The 24,060-nt window shown below is 41.2% G+C and overlaps 1 protein-coding gene across 1 annotated transcript in view; it reads right to left on the bottom strand.

Annotated features, from left to right (window-relative positions):
* Nucleotides 1–24,060, bottom strand: part of TGFBR3 (transforming growth factor beta receptor 3) — a 188,211-nt gene that overhangs the window by 25,365 nt on the left and 138,786 nt on the right. The window contains exons 6-13 of the mRNA XM_012790895.2: nucleotides 21,205–21,373; nucleotides 19,408–19,555; nucleotides 13,650–13,839; nucleotides 11,090–11,424; nucleotides 10,542–10,694; nucleotides 7,423–7,563; nucleotides 7,089–7,247; nucleotides 3,000–3,296 (exon numbers count right to left, since the gene is read on the bottom strand). Of these exons, the coding sequence (XP_012646349.2) occupies nucleotides 3,000–3,296; nucleotides 7,089–7,247; nucleotides 7,423–7,563; nucleotides 10,542–10,694; nucleotides 11,090–11,424; nucleotides 13,650–13,839; nucleotides 19,408–19,555; nucleotides 21,205–21,373 (1,592 nt within the window). The remainder of the gene's footprint in view (nucleotides 1–2,999; nucleotides 3,297–7,088; nucleotides 7,248–7,422; nucleotides 7,564–10,541; nucleotides 10,695–11,089; nucleotides 11,425–13,649; nucleotides 13,840–19,407; nucleotides 19,556–21,204; nucleotides 21,374–24,060) is intronic.

Below are 24,060 nucleotides of genomic sequence, written 5' to 3' on the forward strand. Positions count from 1 at the left end.
TAGTTTGAAAAACAGAGAAATTATATGACTAATGTTGCCCCTTCACCAGGCTGGCTTCACATAAATGGTTCATGTTTGTGATTTGTGATCACGGGAAACTTCATGTACAGGTGCTGAGTTACGGCCTGATAAACCCATTGTAAGTTCAAAATAGCATAAGATGAAAATGCATTTCACACATCTGACCTACAGAAAATCGTAGCTTAATCTAGCTGCTTTTAAATGTGCTCAGACACCTCTAGCAGCCTACAGTTGGACAAAATCATCTAACACAAAGCCTACTTCATAATAAAAATAAATAATAATAAAGTGTTGAATGTCTCATGTACTTTATTGAATACTACAAGTGAAAAACAGAATGGTTGTATGGGTAACTCAAAGTGTACAGTTTCTACTGAATGTGTATCACTTCTGCACGATTGTAAATTCAAAAAATCCCAAATTGAGCCATCATAAGTCAGGGACCATCTGTATTGCATTATGAACGTGACAGATTCTATATGTACTGTCCAAAAAGATGATCATGTTGTTGAGTTTGTCTAATTTTTAATCCTGGCACAGGCTCATGCGAAATTAAACTTTCTGGGGTCATCTGCTTTTAATGTTCCAAAATGCAAGTCCTGGGGAGTAGTGCCATGCATAGAGGCCATGAGATCAGCTGCTTCTAGCTATTGTAAGGCCTCAAACTTATTAACAAGCCTGCCTGTGCCCACTATATTTGTTTTGAAAATGTATGATTATACTCCAGTGTCTTTTCCTTTAAAATAGCGTTGGGTTTTTGTCTATACTCATCAACAGATGAAATTCTAATGTAAATGACACCCATTCGCTTTTGTTGTTAAGAAGAAATATATCAATCACTTAAAAAGATTATAGTGGGTATCCCAAAAACTAGGTAAGTTCCACTCTTCCAATCACAAAACAGCAAAACGTTTAGTCCTGTCATTGCTACTCTGAGCAGCAAGCCAGTCAGATACACAATATGAGAAGACTCCTCCACTCTCCAAAAGAAAAGCTTTTACAACAGCCCTCTTGTAGAGGGAAACAATGGATTTTCTGTGGAGAGGCATGATTATTGGAAAGATTTACATTTACTTTTCTATTTTATTTTACTCTTACTTTCCTAATAGTTCCTCAGTTAAGTAAGAGTCTAAGATTCCATGTCTAACTCAGTGGGTGACCCTGGGTGAGACACTTCACTCTTTGGGCCTCAGTTTCATCAGCAAAGGGCAGGGTTGGACTCAACGATCTTTGAGAAGCCTCTTCCTAGAAAATGCTTTGGCTCCTTTATCGTCATAGAAAGCACTTAGAAGTGACTAGAAATATGGAAACACCACATATAGCCGGCAAACAGGAAGACAGTGTGTTAGTAACAGCTCATCCTAAACCTCTGCTGAAAAATGGAAAGTAGTTCTATCTACTGTCTCATTTGCTCCTCTACCCAGGAGGGAAGCCAGGTATCACTATTTCAGTTTTACAGATGAGCAAATACAGGCTCTGAGGGGCCAGGGACTGACTTAAATCCCCATTAGGAGGCAGCAGGCCTTCCTTCTCAGTCCCAGGCTCTCCCCACTGTATCCTACCTTGGGGATGAATGGTGACTTGGGGTTTGGGGTCATGCATATCCCATCATGTCATCCCCTGGGACTTAGAACTCTCCTTAAGAGTGTTCTGGAAGGAAATGTTAGGATTAATTTTTATAGATTAATACACTGTGAAGCTGGGCTGTTCCAGGCCAGGCTTGGAGAGAGGTTAACAGACAAAGCCACCAGCAAAGAGCCCTAGTAACTTCCCCTCCCAGGCTCTTCACTCCTAAAAGACATCCTTCTGCCTACAGGCAGCAGCTGGGTCCCACAGCCAAGCATTCATTAAGTTCTCTCTACCGCTGTACACTAAACCCCAACCTTGAGGGCCACTGGAAGGTGAATGCCCACAAAGCTAAGGCAACAGTATTTCCAGAAATAAGCCAATGAATACAGTCTAAATCACCTGGTATGTGCTCCCTAATAACGGTGAACTCTATTTGCTGAATTTGCATATATAAACAAAATTCTCTTTGGCCTTATCAGAGAAATGGATGTCCAGAGGAATATAATGGTGAGAGGGACTCAGACCAATGGTAATCTGTCCTATAATAGAGACACTAAAAACTAACAGCTGTGTATTAAAAGAGAATATTCCATACATACATTATTAATTGTACAACTTGATTCTTAGCCTTTTAGGCATCGATTGAAATGTGACTACAGAAGGATGAGAAGTCAGTTTACACTGTGTGAGATAGCTACAGAATAAATGCACACATGAAATTATACAAAATTATGGCAGATCACAGGGACACAACTATAGCAGAAGATACCTTTCACACATAAGGCTAGCCTACACGGTATCATAATTAACCTTGCAGGTCTCCCCTATCGTAGCCACTTCTCCAAGGTCAAATGGTTCTGATTTTTGTTATGGCAACAGAATATGGCGAGTGACAGAAGGCAAACACGATGAACTGATATGAAGCTGAGAAAAACTTAAATATTTGTTAGTTTCCCTTAGAAGTCCTCCTGAGACAAATGAACCTTGTAACTCACACAGAGAAGGCTAAAAAACAATTACAATACAAGTCTCAGCGGGACCTGGAAAAATTAATCCTCACACTGAACTTGTCCTTTCAGCTCGTTGTACTTTTGGCACCCCACACTATCTGAAAAGCAAAGATAAAGCCAGACCTCCCCCTCAATGGAAAACAGTCTTGATTTATCACTTGTAAGGTATTACGCTAAGTGAAACGCATGGAAAAAAAAAAATCATACTGTCAGGATTTATTCTCTAAGACTCTATAAAACTCACTGTTCCCTGCTAACACTGACTTTATTACTTCAATTGGGCAGTTGCAAAACCAAAAACTTTAACGTGTACAAGCTTAGAATTAAGCTTGTCCAGTAGATCACTGCCTTATCTGAAAATGACAAATTAACGGTCCAAATGGAGGAAGGCCCACTAACCTTAGGCAACTTCTGGGGGTCCTTCTTCTTGGTACAGAGCGTCAGCTCACACTGTAGAAAGAGCAGTGAGGTGTTGAAGATGGGCTTGAAGATGAAGCTGAATCGCTTCTTATCCATCTCAGCTTGTGGGATAGGAAAGTGCACTCTCTTGGGACTATAGAATTTCACAGATTCATCTTTAGGACAAATGTTCTCAATGATGGTATAATCAGACATCTTATCAGGGTCCGAATACGGAGATATAAAGCATGTTTGGATAGCGAATCCCAGTTCCTGGTCAGCCTTAGTAACAGATACCTACAACAGAACAGAAAGATGAATTCGGAAATGAGTTATTAATAGCATCTAACTTTAACTTTATGCACAAGGGCACTATACCAACATAGCCCTTCAGAGGAGACATTGCTTTATTTTCATAACATTTATATATAGCTGCCTTTCTAATTACAAAATTAACATTCATTCTTTGAAGAAAGATTATTTTCCATTTAAACCTGATATGGATGATGATAGTCAATTATTTCGTTCCAATACCAGTCTGGCAAATTCAAATACAAGATGAGTAAGTCTCTTCAGTCTCCCATAAGTTCTCTGAGAGATAAAAGCAAGAAGCACACCAGGCACTTAAAGTGAATTTTCCAAAATAAATAAAACACCAATAGGCAAAGCCCCTCACGTCATAACAATGTAATACGTGAAAGCCAAGCTCTTTTTAAAAATTGCTCATAAAATAGAGTACAGAGGCAGAAATCTATTTAACCTAGGCAGAAAGACTGAGCTTTTAAATTGTAACAGGTCAGAGTAAGCCTGGAACATGGCAGTAAAGCTTACCCATTCATCTAGGTCCTGCTTCATCAACAAGAAGGCAGAGCTGGCCTGGTACTGGATGTCAGGGACAGTGCAATTTGGTGGCCATCACAGGCCTGGCAAAGTGTCCCAGCTGCTCATAGGTCCAAACCAGCCTTGCCAAGTACTTTCCCTTCAGTCTTTAAGACCAGGAGTAGTTTAAGGGAAATCTAATCTGGAAATGATTCCAACTCATTTACACGTCCCTCTTACAAAACATTTGTATGGGCTATGTCCAAATGTTGTTAAGGTTCTTTTCTTTAGAAACGAGAAGTAGTGTTTAGCCAAGTATAAACAGAATTCAAACCTCAACTATCCTGAACTCAGCTAAAACCCCCAGACCAGCTTGGATTCTCCATTTGGTGACACAGGGATCACTGTGTGAACTGCTCCTCCCCCCTTGCCTCACTCCTTGACTAAACTTAGGATCAAAACAAACTTTAACACTTTAGAAATAAAGTTAGTCTGGTTACTCATAGGCAAAAAGCCTCAGAATCATTTCGAAAGGCATGGAGATAGAAACAGAATTTCCATGCTGAGATACCCAGGGGAAATCCCTGACATCATGAGGGGTTTAGAATCACGGCACCACGGGTTCAAAGCGCCCCATATAGATACCTCTGTGGTTAACTACAAGACACGCAACAATGGAGATGACGAGAAGCCGAAGGATGCAGATGAAGATGATTATGATAATGTCACCTTGTGGTCGCCTTTTATAAATACTGACACTTCGTTATTTTTGCAATATTTTTGAAAAACAAGATATTCTATCTAGGAAAGACGGCAGGCTACTTACATGCTATTACTAAAAAGTATCCTTTAATGTGAATTCAGAACCCACATTACAAAAATGTGTAACAGAGTGACTTCAAGTCTTTTCTCTAATCTCAAATTATGTAATGGCAAAATGTCTAGGGTATCCCAAAAAGTTGTATCGGAGGGGAGAAAATATCACCAGCAATATCTTTTACTCTAAAATAGACTGGAAATGAATAGAAGGATCACGGGCTTTGGAGAGAGACAAGTTCAATGAAATCACATGTTTTGCCACTCACGTGCTGTGTACTCTGAGACTCAGTTTCCTCACCTGCAAGACGAGGACACTAGTATATTTATGAGACACAGTTATGGTGAGAATTGGTAAAGGAAAAGTTCTATGCAAACAACACAGTTTCCAGACAATCAACGAATGCCACCTATTATAGTAGTACTGTTCTAGATTTACAATTTTTATGGCAATTAACGGTTGTTTATAGTTGTTATAGTTGTTTATGTAAGTTTTACTTAACCTGAGTAAAACATTTTCCTATCAGCAGTGGAGTCCAAACTGGGAAACAAAGATTAAGGCATGGCTGCTATCCTAATTAGCAAAACATTTACAGATTCTATCTTGTAGTTTAAAACAACTTTAAAAGAGAGTAATTTATAACATTTTCCCTCTCCCCAAAGTCTCCTTAATATGCTTGATATTTAAAGTGGTAGCAAAAAGATTCGGTTCATTTCTTTTTAATCACTTGACAATGTCTTTTTCATAATTACTAAATTTAACTACAAAAAATATAGATGAAATATGAAGATATAAATGGGAAAACAAGAATGAAAAAAAAAAAAAACCCTACCAAAAACATATTTCAAGTAAGCCAGCACTGTAGGCATGGGGTGGGGAGGGGAAACTCAAACTATCCAGGGTAAGATGCACAAGGAAGATTGGCCACTGATTAGCATAAACCAGCAAAGCCATGAATTAGCAAAGCCAGGCACACATTTGGAGAAGCACAAATTGCACTTAAGCAGCACCCCTAAAATCCACAGCACAAGAGAGAGTCACTGACCAACTGCACATGTGGACGGCGCAGCCAAAAAAGCAAAGGAAAACAGCAGTCTTGGATTAGGAGTGATCTATGATTAGGAACAGCATGTAGAAAGCAATACATTTTTCACAGTGGAGAAAAAAGTTGTACTCAAAGAAACAGAAGAACTCTCAGAACAGGGAGTCAAAAAGAGGAGGGGCAGAATCCATATGATCAAGGAAAATAATACCTAGAGCCAGCAAGCTCCATCCTAGAGTTAACACAAATGTGAGAGTTCCTTGTCTTTCCCAAATAGAAATATGTGCATTGAAGTCCCTTTAACTGTGGAAATACCCCATTTCCACCTCATAAGCTTCTCACCCCTCCCACCGTAAAGGAGCACACCAGCTTGCAGCTCAGCACCAAACACCTGCTCAGAAAGGTAACGACTTTCCCATAAGCCCAGCAGACAATATACCCAGTGGAAACACTACATGTTGTACCAGGGCACAAAAAACAACAGATCTCCTGGTGCCATAAGATTTATCTTCTCTAGAATCCAATCTGTGAACCTGGATATCTGCACTGATAAGAGGTTATGTTTTCTCCCCTTTCAAATGGCACTTTGAGGATAAATGATAGTAGCATCCAGTGGAGAACAGGGTGAGCTCTGCAGACAGAAGGCCTGAGTAAGAGCCCTGAATCTGAACCCTGCTAGGCACTAGCGGTGTGACCTCAGACAAGCTAGTGTCTCAATTTTCTCATTCATAAAATGGAGATAGTATTAGTCCTGTCTGTCATATAAGATTGCTCTGGGGGGTTGATTAATTGCTACAATACTTATAACTGCGTTTGGCACATAAATCTGCTGTAATGTTAGCTGTCATTTCATTATTGCCACCACTACCTAATATTTTGCAGTCATTCCAGATTTATGCTATGCTTAAATTATTATTATTATATATATCAGAAATAGTTTTAATAATTTATACAGATATTTAGATGATCTAGAAAAAACAATTTTTATGAGATAGGGTAGCATGCAGCATTAACTTAAAAGTGAGTATAATTTAAAAGACAACCTATGAGGTGGTTTGCAATATTTCATGGTTAACCCTGGCATTGCAACTACTGAACTATTAATACTATTTCAAAAATGCTAAGCACAAGGCAAGGACAGGGCTCTATCAGTAGAATTTACATTCTTATTGATTTTTTTAAACATTCATCAACAAAATATACTCTCCATTTAGCATAATGCATTAAATCCTGAAATTTCCTGTTTTGATTGGAAATCAACCTGGAAACGTTCTCTGAGCCAAGCCCTCAGCACATCTGGTCAAGGTCTGTGAGAAGGGGCAGGAAGAGGTCTGCAGGGGGTGCTTTAGCTACTGCCAGGGAACTGTAACTCAGCACTAACCTAAAAGCCCAAGGCCAACTTGGGTCTCACCTCAACATAAACGTGTCCGTTCTCTGCCACAGAGAAGACCCCCTGGGAGGGCACCAGAAAGAGGTCAGTGTTGTAGAGCTCCATGTTGAAGGTGATGTTTCCGTGGAGCTGGTCCTGGAAGCTAGTGGGATTCCTCACCTGCCGCAGGCTGCAATTAAACTGGGAAAAAACCCAAACAAATGAAGATAAATCATAGTCACAAGAAGTATGAAGGCCCTGTAGCTTTATGAGCTTTGGCCTTTAACATCTGATTTCATTTTTTGATTGTCCTTAATTAAAGTCAACAAAATAGACAATGTTCTCTACAAACTACCCACTGATAACAAACACTTACCACCACAATTTCAGGCCAGCTGAGTAAGGAAGCATCTCCTTCATCCATATCTCCTGGAAATCCATTATCACCTGATTCCAAATCTTCATAACCATCTGGCCAACCACTACTATCCCCAGGGAATGGAACCTGTATGACAATCTAAAAAGCAAAGAAAGAACAGCCAATGTTATAAAAACACCGAACCATAAGCATTTGGTTCTCTCTCATATGAACACCCATGTAATAAATTCAGATACAAATTGAAAATCTGACTTTAAAACAAAAAAACCTCCAAGCTTTTTAGGATTTTACCCTCAAAGCAATAAAGAATAAGGAAAAGTTCGATGCAGGTTCCAGTTAAAGTCTGAACTAAAATTCATATTTTCCCTTACAAAACAATATTGATTTATTTTATAACTATATTGAATAATTACAAATTATTTAAATCGTGGGAAAACACTGGACGCTGAAATGGAGTTGAATGGACTTGTCAATGGGGATACCTATAACCTGCGAGAAGAGGGTTCTCCTTAAGGGTCTTTATATTAAAAGCTCTAAGAAATACTAAGAGTTGGCTATTGCCAAGAGCTTTTGTTATTTGCATCCCTTAAGATTTGTAGAAAATTTGGTTTGAGGGTTAGGCATCTAATCCCAGCACTTTGGGAGGCCGAAACAGGAGCATTGCTTGAGAACAGGAGTTGGGAGACCAGCCTGGGCAACATAGCCAGACTCCATCTCTACAGAAAATTAAAAAAAAATTAGCCAGGCATGATGGCAACGCCTGTAGTCCCAGCTACTTGGGAGGCTGAGGCAGGAGGATCACTTGAGCCCAGGAGTTCAAGGCTGCAGTGAGTTATGATGATACCATAGCACTTTAGGCTGGGCAAGAGACTGAGACTCTGTCTCTAAAAATATAGATGATTGATAGATAGATAGATAGATAGATAGATAGATAGATAGATAGATAGATAGATAGATAGATATAAAAGAAAAGAAAGAACAAAGAAAAAGAAATTTGGCTTATGTTAGTAGCAAAGGACCTAATTCAAGTAAAGGACCTTTACTATGAAGCCAATCTTCTCATCTTTGCTCTTACACTCTATCTTTTGCTCATTTCTTCCCCAATATCTTTCTGTATGGTGTATGGATGCAGGAAAGAACAATATGTTTTATTCCAGGACAATCTATCTTAACATTGGTTGAAATTATTATTCCTTGATTAGTTCAAAATAAAATGGAAAAACTCGCCCAAAGATGATGACCCCCTAAATAAAACCCTAATTTCTTGAAAACGAAGGAAAACCACTTGTCTCTTCTTTGCCAGGTCCTCAAAAGACAGTATTAATACCAGAATTGTAGGGTCATAATAAATAAATGAATGAATGAAAGTACTGATGCAACTGAAGCAAGTATCTAGGATATTGCTAAGCCTGAACATCATAATAAAGAGCTGAATGGTGAGAGCCTGTAGTCTCAGCTACTTGAGAGGCTGAGGCAGGAGGATCACTTAAGCCCAGGAGTTCAAGACCAGCCTGGGCAATGTAGCAAGACCTTATCTCTTTAAAAAAAGAAAAAGAAAGAAAGAAAACAAAAATATATGAGAAATAAGAAAAAAAGGGACTTTCAGGGGTCATGATATATGCCCTTCTCTCCTGAAGCAACCAACACGTTTTACTCAACAGATATATTACTCTAGCCTCTTATTAGTATTAACTTAGATATCAGTTTTAAAATGCCAAAATCAAGTTTATCAGTAATATATGACATTCATTATCTATAGAAAAACTGGATACATGTAAGAAAATTAGTGTTGTAATCAGTGGGAAGTTACAGGTTAAACCACAGGTTAATAAATTAATTATTCGAGTAACAAAGGGAGATTAGCTGGGCTAGTCTGGCGTCAGGGAAAGGTTAGTGGATGAGAGGTCAGGAAGCTGGCTTCAATCCTGGCTCTGCCATTAACTAGACCCTCACCTCAAATCTAAGCAAGTCTTTCAACTCCCCGGAGTTCAATCTCCTCACCTGCGAAATGAGGAAGTTGAATGAGCTCATCTTGGGGTTCTTTCCAGCTTCAACATTCTAAGATTCTCCGAGGAACAATAAACTTGGGCTCCCAGGAGAGCCACTGCTCGTGAACCACACTGACCAGAGCCCCTGCTTGCCAGCCTCTCTGCTCTGACCGCCAAACACAGAGGGTGAATGGCTGTAGAGAGAACTTGTAGCCACAGCCCACCCCACCCCATGTCCCAGCTGGGGTGAACCCTAAGAACACACACCACCACCTTGTGTCAATGGTGGACACAGGGATCTCTCAGCCTTGTTTTTACCATCAAAAGTACAACCCAAACTTCAAAATTAGCACTTTAAAGTTCTTTTTGAGATTTAATGTTTCAAATTCTTTTAATACTCACTGCCTGGTTTCCATTTCTAAGAGAATGGATTTAATCTGAAAAGATGCAGATGAACTGACGAGGAGGGTTTCTGGAAAGTGAGGGTTAGCTATTGCAATGGATTATCATTGAGCGAACTCTGTGGATCTTTCTCCAGGTAACCTCAGAAGTAGGAGATTTTCTTCAATTTAGGGTCTTTGTGAGAGGTGGAGAGACTTAATAGTTTCTTAAATGCCCCTTCCAGATTTTAAATTCTCATTTTGGATCTTTATTCATGAGTGAGAGAGAAGTCCTCCTACTTCTGGGCAAGACTCAAATAAGGCCAGAGAGACCACACATCTGGTTGGGGCGGCTGTGGAGAGGCGCTTACTCACATAGCTCAAGGCCTTGGCCCTTATCCGCATAAGGACCAGGGCAGTTTGGCTACAGAGAGAAGTTGTAATCACCTTGCCAGTGAGCCTTTTGCCATCCAGGGGATGAAAGGAAGGGGTGGGTGAGATCACCCCAACTCCAGCTGAGAAAACAGGGCCTTCCAACTCCTTTCAAAGACTCACCAATAAAGCAAATAGAACAAAAGGGTTCCAGGTCAAAGTACACCCTATTTGTTCAGAAGTGACACTTGGCTTTGTTCAGGCCTGGGGTACATGCCCTCTCCTCATTTTCATAGAAATGTTAAGACTAATTCTAAGGTAACTAGCAGCAAGGCTCTGGCGAAGGGCAAAAAGCTTTGTTCTAGAGAACACTCACAGAGTTATAGTAAACCACACCATCGGGGGCCGACCGCCGGTGCCGAGTACCGCAGCCATTTAGGGGAGACTCCAGCACGAAGTGGGTGCCGTTCATCCTGGCCTTGCAGGCAGGATCCAGCAAGGTGAGCTCCATCCCCGAGTAGCCGCTGGCCTGAAACAACAACCACCAAAGACATAAAGGAGGTGGGTCTGCTGCCCTGGGTCTCCCAAGTCAAGGCCGCTAGAGGCCCGCAGCACACCCCTCCCCCACTCCTCTCCTCCCAGCCGCCCACCTCTAACAGCCCAAGTACTATGTTTGTTAGCCTTGGAAATGCAATGGCAAAATATTGACACACACGGATCTGGAACCTCCCCTCACTGAGAACAACAGGAACTGGTGAGAATCGCAGCCAAAGGGAAGCAGAACCATCCAACTGAGCAAACAGTATTAAGTCTCTGGAGTTCAAAAGTGAAAGAGATAAGAGGAAATAATGGACATGGACTGGGACTGGGGTGAGGTGGCAAACGAGGCGGCCTCTTCTCTCCCCTGTAAGTGATTGTACTGACCTGAAAAGAATCTTTTTCTACAGCCACGATCATCTTCTCGTTGTCACATTTGACTGACAGGGCAACATCCATGCTTCCGTGCACCTCTTCTGGCTCTCTGGGGCCAGGAAACAGCTGTATGCTGGGGATGGCAGGGTCCCTCGGCCGGGAGATCCCATCTTCTCCCCCTTCCCTCCAGCCTCTCCTAGAGATATCTGAGAAAGGAAAGGGGAGGCCTCCACTTCGGCCTCCCCCACCCCGGACGGGAGGGTTCTGCAGTGCGGGCAGGATGCCAGGGTCCAGCAGGATCCGTAGCTCAGGAGGGATAGTGTGGACTTCCTCATCTCTCATCTCCTCTGGCAGTGACAAAGAAGGCAAACTGCATCAGTGTTTGGTGCCAGGCCACGACCATCATCATTAGAGATGGAACAGGAGGAATTAGCACACTCTGCACAGGTATAAAATTACTTTTAACAAGCAATGCATAAAAGTGATTAGGAGTCTGGAAGGCTGAATTCTAGGCCTGATGTCCTAACTAGCTGAGTGGCTTTGAGCAAGTGGCTTACTTCTCTGTGCCACAGTTTCACAATTTTAAAAATGAAGGGGCTGGAATTGATCAGAGGTTCTCAACTTTGGTTGTACATTAAAATCATTTTGGTATATACAAAGGAGTATTATATATGGTCACGAAAATGAATGAAATCCTGCCATTTGCAACAACATGGATGGAACTGGAGAACATCATGTTCAGTGAAATAAGCTAAGCACAGAAAGACAAATCTTGCATTTTCTCACTCATATATGGGAGCTAATTATTAAAAACAATTGACCTCATGGAGACAGGGAGTAGAATGACAGTTACCAGAGGCTGGGAGGGATATTGGGGAAAGGGAGGTATGGTGGGGATGGTTAATGGGTGCAAAAATATAGTTAGATAGATAGAATGAACAATATTTGATAGCACAACAATGTGACTATAATCAACAATATACTTTAAAATAACTAAAAGAGTGAAATTGGAATGTTAACACAAAGAAATGATAAATGCCTTAGGTGATGGATACTGAAATTACCCTGATTTGATTAATTCACACTGCATGCCTGTATCAAAACATCACATTTACCCTATAAAGACACACACAATTATTATATACCCATAATAATTAAAAAATTTTAAAAATCACTTTGGGAGCTTAAAAAATATCCCTATGCTAGGTTGTACCTCAAGCCAATTAAAACTCAGACTTTCTAGAGAAGGACCCAATCATTACTATGTTTTAAACTCCCTGTATAATTATAATGTGTAGCCAAGATTGAGAACCAATGGGATTTCTAGGGCTCTACAAGCTACAAAAATCTGTGATTCAAGTAAGTTATATGGGGCAATATAATTCCATTCAAATGCCATTGAAATACTTTTCTTGAATCTAGAGATTCTTTTAGTTTCTCTAAAGATGTCTTGAAACAATATAGTTATTTTAAAATTATTATTTTGCTACCTCCTTTCTTGACTTCTAAATTCTAACAGGTATCTGGGCAACCTGGCCTTTTAGAACCTAGTCCCTAAGGGGAAAGGAAAGAGCTACTTAGGCACACTTACTCCTTCAAAGGGAGAGACATATTTCCATACAATTAATACTCAGTATTTTATCATAGTTTCAATAATTTAAAAGAAATAATAATTTCCCCAGTATTCTTTAAATCCACTATCTAAAGCCAACAGATGTACACCCGAGGTCAAGTCCATCTCAGTGGAAGCTGGAAGCGAAGATGACAGGTGGACATTCTCTCTCTTTCAATATTATTATTTTGAAAAAGATGCTACAAAAGTATGGATCCAAAAGAAGTCAGACCTTTGGAGGACTTTTAATTTGTATTTTAACAAAAACCTTCACAACAACCCTGTTAAGGTAGGTCTTATTATTTTCTCCCCTATTACTGGAGAAGAACCTGAGGCTCAGTGGTTTATTGACTTCTCCCCAAATAGTGAATAAATGGCAGAGCAGGGACTTGAACCTGTAACTCCCAATCATCATTCTATTGGCATTACACTCAGTAGTGGTACCGTGGAGTGAGGAACAGGTATGGAGATCAGAAAACCTGGGGTTTGAGTCATACGAGCAGTAAAACTCTGGAAAACCTCAAGAACTTGTTGAGCCTCTGGTTCCAGCTCCATCAAACTGGGGTAGTAACTCCTGCCTGCATTCTGGGTAAGAAAGCCCAAGTATGAGTCCCCATGACTATTATCCTGTAAGATTCAGCCTCTGACTGTGGCCTTCACCCATCTGTATTCTCAGCCATAAGTGGTGGTTGGGTGCTTCTAGGAGAAGAACCTAATCATGCTGGAGACGATCTGTAACAAAGTTCTCTGCTGTGCAGCCAACTCTATGTTACTGAAAAACCCGTATTAAAGACAGTTTCCCTAAAATAATCTATCATCATTCTAGATAATTTTAAGTCTTCTGGTAAAATGTAGTTAAACAAATTATTAAAATGTGCAACAGAAAAATAGCACCATATAAACTGAGAGTTTCCCACCGGAAAGCCTCATTTGGGGGACATTTTTTAAATTCGTACTTACCATTGTTTTCAAGCCGAAGGTGAAATCTGTTAGCCACAGGAGCCATGGTGTATGATGTTATTGGACTGTAGCCATTGTTCAAAGCCCATTTCATCAGATTCCCTTGGGTTGAAGGAATGTCTTCTCTTATTGATTTGGTCATTGTCATGGATCTTTCACTCTCTTTCCCAAAGCCAATACTGTTAGGAGCCTGAAGACAATAGCAAAATTTCACTCATGAGTCTAAAATTAAAGTGTTTTAAATAATAATTAATATCTGAAACAAAAATAGATTCTATAATGTATGTGGGGGAATTATTTATTCTTTTGATCCCTATTTTCCTTGGGATAAGAAAACTGAGGTGCAAACCTTTAACAGCAGATTAACAGACATTGATGCATGCTGTTTGATCATATCATTTGGATCTTATGTTGATAAAAAAAAAATCAAATAACATGTAAGTAGCTATACTCTAAGTATACCTAGTTCGTAACTCTATAATCTAATGTTTAAATTATTAACACACACACCAAGTATGTATAACACACTTTCCCTTATTTTTATTTAAAATTATGTATAAAGTATAATATCCAAAGTACATGTTATATTGCTTAAAAATGCTCATACTTCTACTTCCAGTACCCCTAGATTTATATGAAAGATGACACAATCTAGTTATGAGTCATGCATCACCTAAGGACAGGGATATGTTCTGAGAAATGCGTCTTCAGGTGATTTCATCACGTGAACATCACAAAGTGTACTTACACAAACATAGGTGGTATAGCCTGCCACACACCTATATGGTACAGCCTGTTGCTCCCAAGCTACAAACCTGTACAGCATGTCACTGTACGGACTACTATCAGCAACTGTAACACAATGGTAAATATTTGCATACCCAAACATATCTAAGCACAAAAAAGGTATGATAAATATACAGTAGAATAATCTTTTGGGACCACTGTCATACATGACCATTCACCAAAACGTTATGTGGCACGTGACCGTACTCCAGTGTGGAGATTATGCCGTTTTTATAAACTATTAAATTCTATGTGCTTAAACAACCAATGTTTATATTTCATCTATAATTTATGATCAATTTAGCAATCCTGTAATTGTATTCATTTGCCAATTGTATTACTGAATATGCTTACATTCTATGCTCTAAAAATGAATTAGGCCGGGCGCGGTGGCTCACGCCTGTAATCCTAGGACTCTGGGAGGCCGAGGCAGGAGGATTGCTTGAGGTCAGGAGTTCAAAATTAAAAATGAATTAATTTAGGTTACTGTTCCTCTAAATATCAATATTTTGTCCGATAATACAAGTCACTCAATAAGATTAGCTTGCACTAGATAACTAGTTACAAAATCAAAATGATAGAAATATTTTTGGCAAAGTATGTAAGTGGACCCTGAGTAACCAGGACATGGAAGGTAAATTTCCACACCACCTCAGGACTCCTGCGGCAGGATCCTGGCGGAAGGTGAGGGAGCTGAATGCTGCGGAGGGGACCCCAAAGGGAAAGCACCAGATTTTCAACAACTGCTCCAGCAGGGCTGGAAAGCCCTTCCAGCATGCAGATTATGCCATTTTCATGCTGTATGAAAATCACTTTAATTTCCATGCCCAATGATTTTCTCCTGCATACATGCAGCATTTTTCCTAAATTCCTCATTTGTTTCCCATTCTCTTTGCCCCTAACATGACTAAATATTAATCCTTTCCCACTGTAAAACCATAAAAGATTCACAGGCTCTAAGTTCTCTTGGCCTGTTTGGTTGTGGGATATTGGCTGAGGACACATATTTCAATTCAAAGCTTAAAGGATCTCACCTCGTGCGTTTTCCTATTACCCAAAGTGCTTATCTGTGGGAAAACTGCCAGGCTCACCAGTCACGACAACTGCGCACAAAGGAGCCAGACAGAGCTCTGCCCAGGCTCTGCAGCCATGTGTAAACTCAGCTCAACAGATTCAGAATACTTTAGTTCTAACTCCAATTCAAAGAAAATTCCTTAGGGGAAGGAAGGGTTAAAAGAAAGGAGGAAGTGAGGGAAGAAAGGAAAGTAAAATGAGGTAAAGAAGGATCCAATTTGTTCTTAGAACTTTTTTTTTTTTTTTGAAGCTAAGAAAAACCTGGTTGAGAGCTTTTTATTCATTTAGTCAACAGCAGTTTCTTAGGCACAGCTTCTTCCAGACTTTCAAAGCAGCCTGTCGTTTGGATTGGCTGGAATCACACCACTGGCCTAAACAATACTGCTTGGCCTCATCTGCCCTAGTTTTTCATGTTGCTCTACAGCTGAGAAAATATCTTATTTCCAGAATACTATCATCATAACTGCCACCTGTCCTTTTGTACCAATATGGAATGATCTGTTTATACCTTTCCACATTAAATCTAGGTGCTATACATCTCATATTGATTATGCCTCAGAACTTAAAAGGCTAGACATCCCTCTTTACATTTGTAAAGTGGCAAGGTTTGGGACAATAGCAAGCAAGGTGGTTCCTAGGTTGAACAAACTCTCACCCTGTTTTTCTAGGAGTCTTCAAGCTTTTTCCAACTTTAGTGGAGCTACTCCAAATGAGGGTATTCAAGGAGGTCTCCAAATAGTACCACTATCTTTCCAGCCATAGCTTCATGAAAGGTGATGAGCTAGGTAAGGAGTCCAAATGCCTATACTGCCCCACTCCAAATATCTGCATCAGCACTGATGGCATAGGGGAGGGGGTGTTTGGGGAAGGGGCTGGCCAGAGGGTGCAATGCATATTCCCACAGAGATTTAAAAATGTTCTTTCCTAACAACTGACCAGCACCAACCTTGAAGTACTGAAGCCACATGAAATAATGTAAGAGGAAACCTTTAACAAGTTTACTCCATCAATTCTTTTATGTTTTGGAGGTTCCTCCTACCATAAAAGTGATTATGCATGGTCCACAGCAGACCTGAGGAACGAGCCAGAGCCGGACATGGCGATGCGGACATCTCTACCCCTCATACACATGCACAGGCCACCCATGTTTAATGGTGCTCTTTTTCAAATTTATTCCATCAAATTCCTTGCAATTCCTTTAGCAGACATTTTTGTGTTCGCCTTGTTTAGAGAAGTACTTTATTGTTCTTACAGACACTCTTAACAGGTTGCCTATGGAAGGCTGCCTATGTTCTCTTCTTATGCCAGGCACTGTGCTAGCAGCTTTACGTATATTATCTTAGTTAATTGTCCCCCAGAATATAGGGAGAAAAACATTACTATTCCTTTTTTAGAGAAGGAGAACCTGAGACTCACAGAAGTAGCACATATAACTGAGAGTTCACCACGTGTAGGCCATGTGGCCATATCGTCCAGTGCTTTAGGTGAAATACTCTCTAAGCCCTTAACAGAGAGTTGTTGAATGAATGAATGAATGAATGAATGAGTGAATGAATTCAGCTAAACCTCACAATAACTCTCAAGGTGAGTCATTGTCTGAAGGTGAGTTATGCCAATATCTACTGGGAGTAATGACAATTGGAGATTGGATTTAAATTTAGTCCTAATTTGGCATGAAGCCAAGATTCTTTCCACTCCACCATGCTGTCTCTAAAGGAAATACTAGAAGCAAGGTCTCTATAAAAACTGTTTCCCCCTTTCTAAGCACTAATTTATACCTTTGTAGTAGCAGGCACCTCTCCCTCACAGCACAGTCAGAACTCACATCTGAAACAGGGAGTTGAGAAATTGCAAAGCGTAAAACTGATTGGGAGAATAAAAAAGAACATCGTGAAACATTACCTAATTGTTAAGTAATGCTGTCATGCATTGTCCAAAATTGGGCTGGAACAGGAGTACAGCCAAGGAGAGGAATATAAACAGACCTTGCACTGGGATGAGCAATTTCACTTCTAGCCATTCTGATTCATATGAGAGATGGGGACATCCAGAGCAAACGCCAGGACTGCCACAGACCAGGCACACACACACAGGGAGGGAGCGAGCCACTGAAGGGTCAGGGCGAAAGAATATTTATACAAGAACTCCAGCAGGGAATTCAAACGCACCGTATGTTTTTGCCTTTCAAAGCATGATTCCCTTTCCTGTTTTTGTTATTCTGAAATTAAAAACATTTGGACAGTGTGCCAGGCAGCAAAGGCAGCAGACATCCCAGGTCACCAACACGCCCCATGCCATGCCAGGGAAGGCAATCAAAACATCTCTGACTTTAGACAATCACGGCTGGGTTTTGGGCTGGACACAAAATTAATTTATCACTGTTACGTGTGATGGCACATTGGGATCCTCTCAAAGTTTGAAGAAAAAAAAAAACCCACAGGAACTAGAAATGATTACTTTAAAATTAAGATGTGTGTGCTCGTGGCTTTGCCTGCAGCCTCTGGTGAGCGCTTTTACATGAGGTTGCCTAGGGAACTGTTGGCTTTGCTCACTGTGGTATCACATGGAAGGTGCCCTGAATGAAGGAATGAATACCAAAACCAAAAGCATCCCTGTCCCAAAATAGTGAAAACATAAAATCCACTCCGATTGATTCAATTCAGGTACTAAAAGAGAAATTGGACATTTTTTTTTAAGACAATGCATAAAAATTTGAACCTACACGAGATGCTAAATATATAATTATCTTCTCTAAAAATGGGGAGGAGGGTTGGGCCCAGAGGCTCACGCCTGTAATCCCAGCACTCTGGGAGGGCGAGGTGGATCATTTGAGCTCAGGAGTTCGAGACCAGCCTGCGCAAGAGCTAGATCCTGTCTCTACTAAAAAAAATAGGAAGAAATTAGCTGAACAACTAAAAATATATAGAAAAAATTAGCTGGGCATGGTGGCACATGCCTGTAGTCCCAGCTACTCAGGAGACTGAGGCAGTAGGATCGCCTGAGCCCAGGAGTTTGAGGTTGCTGTGAGCTAGGCTGACGCCACAGCACTCTAGCCTGGGCAACAGAGTGAGACTCTGTCTCAAAAAAAAAAAAAAAAAAAAGTGGGGGTGGGGGTGGGAAGAGGATTTATTTTAACTTTCAACATAATTCACTCCAATATTCTGCCAAATAGTTATTCCCGAAACATATTTGAGATAAGATTTATTTCACCAAATTTCAACATTCAACTTTTCAGGAAACCAGCTGCCGTTCCCCTATCATGCCAACCAGCTAAGCCTCATTAGCACATTGCCTTCATTAAAGAGAAGGCTTAAGGAATAGGCTGGACTACACTTTTCCACTATCATCTCACTAATCTTGCAATCCCTGTAGTTTCTCTATCAGTGTTTCACCTTTAGAAGTTAGAAGCAAGCAAAAAGATATGCTGATATCATATATTTAACTCAAAATGAAAAAGCTATGACGGGAGCTGGGGTCACCCTAATTTCCCACACCTTCCCTAAGTACGTAATCCTAAAGGTAAGAGCTGATATTCAGGACCGTGACACTGAGGCCTTAGTCTGCAAACTCCTCAACCACTCCTCAACTGATTGGACAGCTCACTAATACATTTAGGAATTTCACAAATGAGACAGCTGGGGTTCAGACGGGTGAAGGGACTTGCAATGGAAGAGCCTGGACTTAAACCTGGGTCTGTCCTGCCCTGAGAGGCCATGTTTTAACCACCAGACCTATTTTATAGGTGTGGCCTACACAGAAGCAGCCTGTTCAGCAAAGGGAAACATCATGGAGAGAGCTTCGAAAGTCCAAAGAGGCAGAAAGTTTACAAAATAACACATACAAGCACAGCTTATATCATTGCTAGTCATCAAAACAAAGAAATGCTTGACCAACTTACAATAACTTTCAGGTTTCCTTTAACATCAAAAGATTTGATCACCCAGTTGACAGATTTTTTGCACTTCAAGATCAGGATGAGATTTTTGACCACCTCAGGATCCTCTCGAGAAGGTCTTATATCAATTATTATATCCACCTGGAAAGCACTGCGAATGGAAAACAAAGGCAAAGTTAAGACCTAAATGCCAGAGAGTTGCAACTATCTCCCCTCTTCCAAGTCTTCATGTTTCCAGTGTCTGGCCAGTTGATTAAAAAGCTGGAGTTGATCCCAGGCCAATGACATGTGCAAAACAGATTGTTATTGCTCACATAACAAAATAGTTTTACATAACAATAGAAACATATGCCTGCTGATAATTAGCCACTAAAGTTTTTCTCTTCTTTGGGGAAGAAAAAAAGGTGGTTACTTTAATGCAGCCACTGTTTGAGATGGACCTGAACAAACCAGGAGAGTTTACTTTTTCAAGGAGGATGGTTGTTGCTTTTTTAACCTTCAACACCTTCGATGCATACCTTCCCAACTAGACTGTATATGCTCAAATTCCTTCAAAACAGAAGGGGGTGGCAGTTTGGTGAGTGGGGGATGGCAGGGAGAAGGGAAGCCTGGTGCTTAAAAAAAAAAAAAAAAGGAAACTTCAGAATAAAATAAGAGACAACAGGCTGAAGAATTTCTTGATTTATATAAGGTTTGCTTAAGCCATTAACAACTGCTACAGAATCGTATCTGCATTTACTTTTCTAAACTTCTGGATATAAAGTTATTAAAATAAAGAAAACAGATGGTCAACCAAGTGATTACTGGCAAATTGATGAATACAACCCAAACTTCTAAGAACTCAGTATAAAAGAGAATTTTTTACTAAACAATAACATCTCTGTCATTCTGAATTAAGGGAAAAGTCTTTATTTCCATCTTGGTTTTATATACTGGTAAAGCATAAAATATGTGGTATACTCCAATGGGGCCTTAGGTTTAATATCTAAGCACATTTGTCACGTTGCTTCTATTCTTGTTCTCTTTTTAACTTTCCACAAAATTCTTTGCGCAGACAGGACAGAATCTTATGCCAAAATTGATCTGTAGTTTATTCATTTTTAAAATCAAAACTTGATTCGAATTTTGATTTTTAAATCCCTCTATAATACAAATTTAAATTAAGCCACTGGTCTACTTGAAATGTAGGCTAAACTGGGAGAAGGACCTAACGTTTCCTTCTTTTTCTTTCTTTTTAAAAATTCTCTAATTATTCTTGACAGAGAGGGTCAACTTTCCAGTCCAGGGCTAGGAAAATGACAGGGAGAAGACACACACAAGGAAGAGGCAAGCTGCACCTAACAGCTATATGGTATGTCACCACAAAGGGCCTCTTCAGTGACATGCACACACATGGCTTTAAAGCAAACAGTTCTGGGTGCACAAGTGCTCTAAGGACACTATGAACAGAACTTCATTAAAAACAGAATGTTACTAAAATGATAATTACTTTAATAAGGCACATTTTGTAATTTTCTTATCAGGGATAACCTTAGTCAAGGGGGATAACGATGGAGTGACTATGTCCTATAATTAATACCCGGAAGTTCAGAACAGCTTCAGGAACTCATCTGGAATATATGGGCTCTAGAGACAGATGTGGAATATAAAATACACTACTGGTGCCTTTTCTCCCTTCTTCAAGGCTTCTGTGAGCCACACTGGACATCGATGGCTCCCTTCCCTCTCCTGACCTCAAGCCAAGGAGGATCTTTACTTTCATCTCTTCTCGGGTTAGAAGACACATTCCCATGCGCTTACCTGTAGGGGTTAGAGTTGGGCATGAGTAACTCGATGATGTGTACTTCCTTATCCTGGGGCTGGCTGGACATCACACACCCTTCTGCTGCTTTGGGTTGAAGGTACTCAGCAAGGTAATTGAGTGAGAGAAAATTCTTCCCTATCTTGCACGTGAGAGGGAACACTTGATCTGAAAGTAGAGCAGCACAGGGCAATCTTTCAAACCACTGAGCTACGTGATAACCGGATTCAAAGGAAAGAAGGTGATGGCGACACTGAGCAAGTGCGGGACACAGAGCCACAAGCCCCAGGGAAGGGCCTTAGTCTGCAAACCCCTCAACCACTGCCCTGAAATGCCTCGCATTATGGTCACCAGTAACCTCCTCTTGACCAACTCTAGTGGCCTCTCTTTGTCTAAATCCTCTCCTTTCTTGTTCTCTCTGATATTTCCTCTCCTCATCCATTTTCCCTGATCCATCTTTCATGTCTCTTTCATGGTTCCTCCTCCTCTGCTCATCCTTTAAAAACCAGTAGTCCTCATCTTAGGTGCATGTAGGAATCTACCTGCTTGTGCCCCAGCTCGGAGAATCTGATTCAGAACACCCAGGCGGGGCCCAGGCAGTTTTCCTTTTCAAAAAGCTCCACAGTCAATCCCAATAGAAACCAAGGTTAAGAACTTCAGCTCTTTCCTCAATCTTCTTTTTGTCTCACATTTTTCCTAGATGATCTCAATCACTCCCACAGCTTCGACTTGTACCTAGATCATGACTCCTTTTCTGAGCTGTAGACATGTACTGTCATCTGTCTACCAAACATCTCCCACCTAAAGACCCAATAGGCAGGTATTTCAGTTGCACACTCAACACTGAGTCCACTATGGAGCCTACTCCCAAGAGCACTCCTCCTCAGATATTTGCTGTTTCAACTAACTGGAGAAGCAGCCACCTCGTTAATTCTCTGGCCCACCATGTAGAATTAGTCATTCCCTTATATTTATTCCTCACAGAACTTTATTCTCTGAGGATTAAAAGCAGGAGTTTGGGGAAAACAAGGAAGGCAGACTTTCACTCTTTCTCCCAATCTTGACACAGACAAGCACTGTTTATGTGGCACTTCACGGTTTACAAGCTGCCTTCACAAACATTATCTCATTGTGCTGAGGCTCGCTCGCCACCTCCACCCAGAAAAGTGATGCAAGCACCAAGAGTCTGAGGACAATCCTCCGCCGGCACATGCCATTTACACGGCACTGTGGTTGATGGGATTTCCATACGGTGGTTTAAATGCTTAAACAGACCTTGAAAGAAACTGCTTGGCCGTGTGACAGCTGGGACCAGTGTCAAGGAAGTTCTAGGTGTAGCAAGCTTTTTTCAGAAGGGGTAATTAATCAGAGGCCTGGCACTATAATACAACAGACTTCTGCCTTTTTCATTTTAGGGACAGGATGCCAGGGTTCAAATCCACATGAAAGTCTTGCTCAGGAATAAGGAAATCAGCCCAGGAGGGCCCAAGATAGGGTTGGCACTGCCTGCCCCCACCCCAACTTGTGCAGCCCCCCTTGTGCTGAAGTCTGCAGCATACACAGGGCATCACAGCTCTGGCCACCACAGCAGCCCCGACACCACCCCTAGAACACAGGGGACCAAAACAGTTCACAGGGTCCCTGTTTGTTAGGCCCACTTCAAGAGAGTGTTGGCTCTGCACTCTGCAGTCTTCTCTAAAATCCCCCCGAGAGAAAAGCCCAAGGCCACTGACTCGGGCTGCTAGAGCAGCCTCCTTCCACATCTGCAGAAGGCTTTGCCAGATGAGCAGATGAGGTATGCACACCGCGCAGCTGCAGCCTGTGGATGCCTCCCCCAGATCACAGGATGGAAAATGATACTGAATGGCAGCGTTGAAATTTAATTAAGAAGATGTGTGCATGGGCCGGGGACAGGCCAGTCTGGAACTCAAGAGACTAGGACCCTCCTGGGACTGTGGTCTGCACATTCAGTTCACAGGTGTGCCTGGCGTGTATCTGGCATATAGTGGGCACATAGTATACGTTTCCTGAACTAACAAACAATGATGTGAGATTTGAGACAAATAACAAAACAGTCACCCATGTTTAGCCACTAGGAAAGGTTTAATTGTTTAAAAATTGCTATTATTAAGGGCTCCAGGCCCAGATGCTATTGTCACTAAGTTGGATAAGCCGATCCCTTTCTGTTGTGTGTGCAGTCCCCCCTCGTGACTTTCCTCATGCCTGGCACCAAAACTTACACCAAGTGCCAAGTAGAAAGGAAACCACAAAGGGGAATCCCTGGGTAGAAACCTGGCAAGTTTTGGGGGAAAAAGTCACATGCTTATTTGTATTTCAGGAAAAGGTTGACAAACGACTTGAGACCTGGAATGATATGCTCCGAGAGTGGGAACAAACCTGGGAAGCAATGCAGACACCTGCCATGGAAACCAAGACTCCGGCGGTAAATCAGTGTTGCTCGAAGCCTCACAGTTAGTGAGGCCAGATGCAACAAGAATGAAACTCCTCCCTTCTTCTACTCTAGGTACATAGGTTAGAGCAGTTCTCAAATGTTAGCAAGCATCGAGACCACCTGGAGGGCTCAGTAAACCACCAACCGCTGGATCCCACCCCAGAGGCTCGGTTGGTCTGGGTTGGGCCTGAGAACAGGCATTTCTAACAAGTCCCCAGGTGATGCTGCTGCTGCTGGGGCGGGAACCATACTTAGAGAACCACTGGCGTTAGAGCAAGAGGAGGCTTAGGGCCTGGGGATAAGGAGGATGGAGCCAGGTCAGGTTCTACCAAGTGGCTGCTGAGGCTTGCTCAGCAGAGCCTCACCTGTGGTGACAAAAATATCACTTTGTGGTCCAGTGACC

Source organism: Microcebus murinus, chromosome 2, assembly GCF_040939455.1.
Source record: "Microcebus murinus isolate Inina chromosome 2, M.murinus_Inina_mat1.0, whole genome shotgun sequence".
Taxonomy (NCBI): domain Eukaryota; kingdom Metazoa; phylum Chordata; class Mammalia; order Primates; family Cheirogaleidae; genus Microcebus; species Microcebus murinus.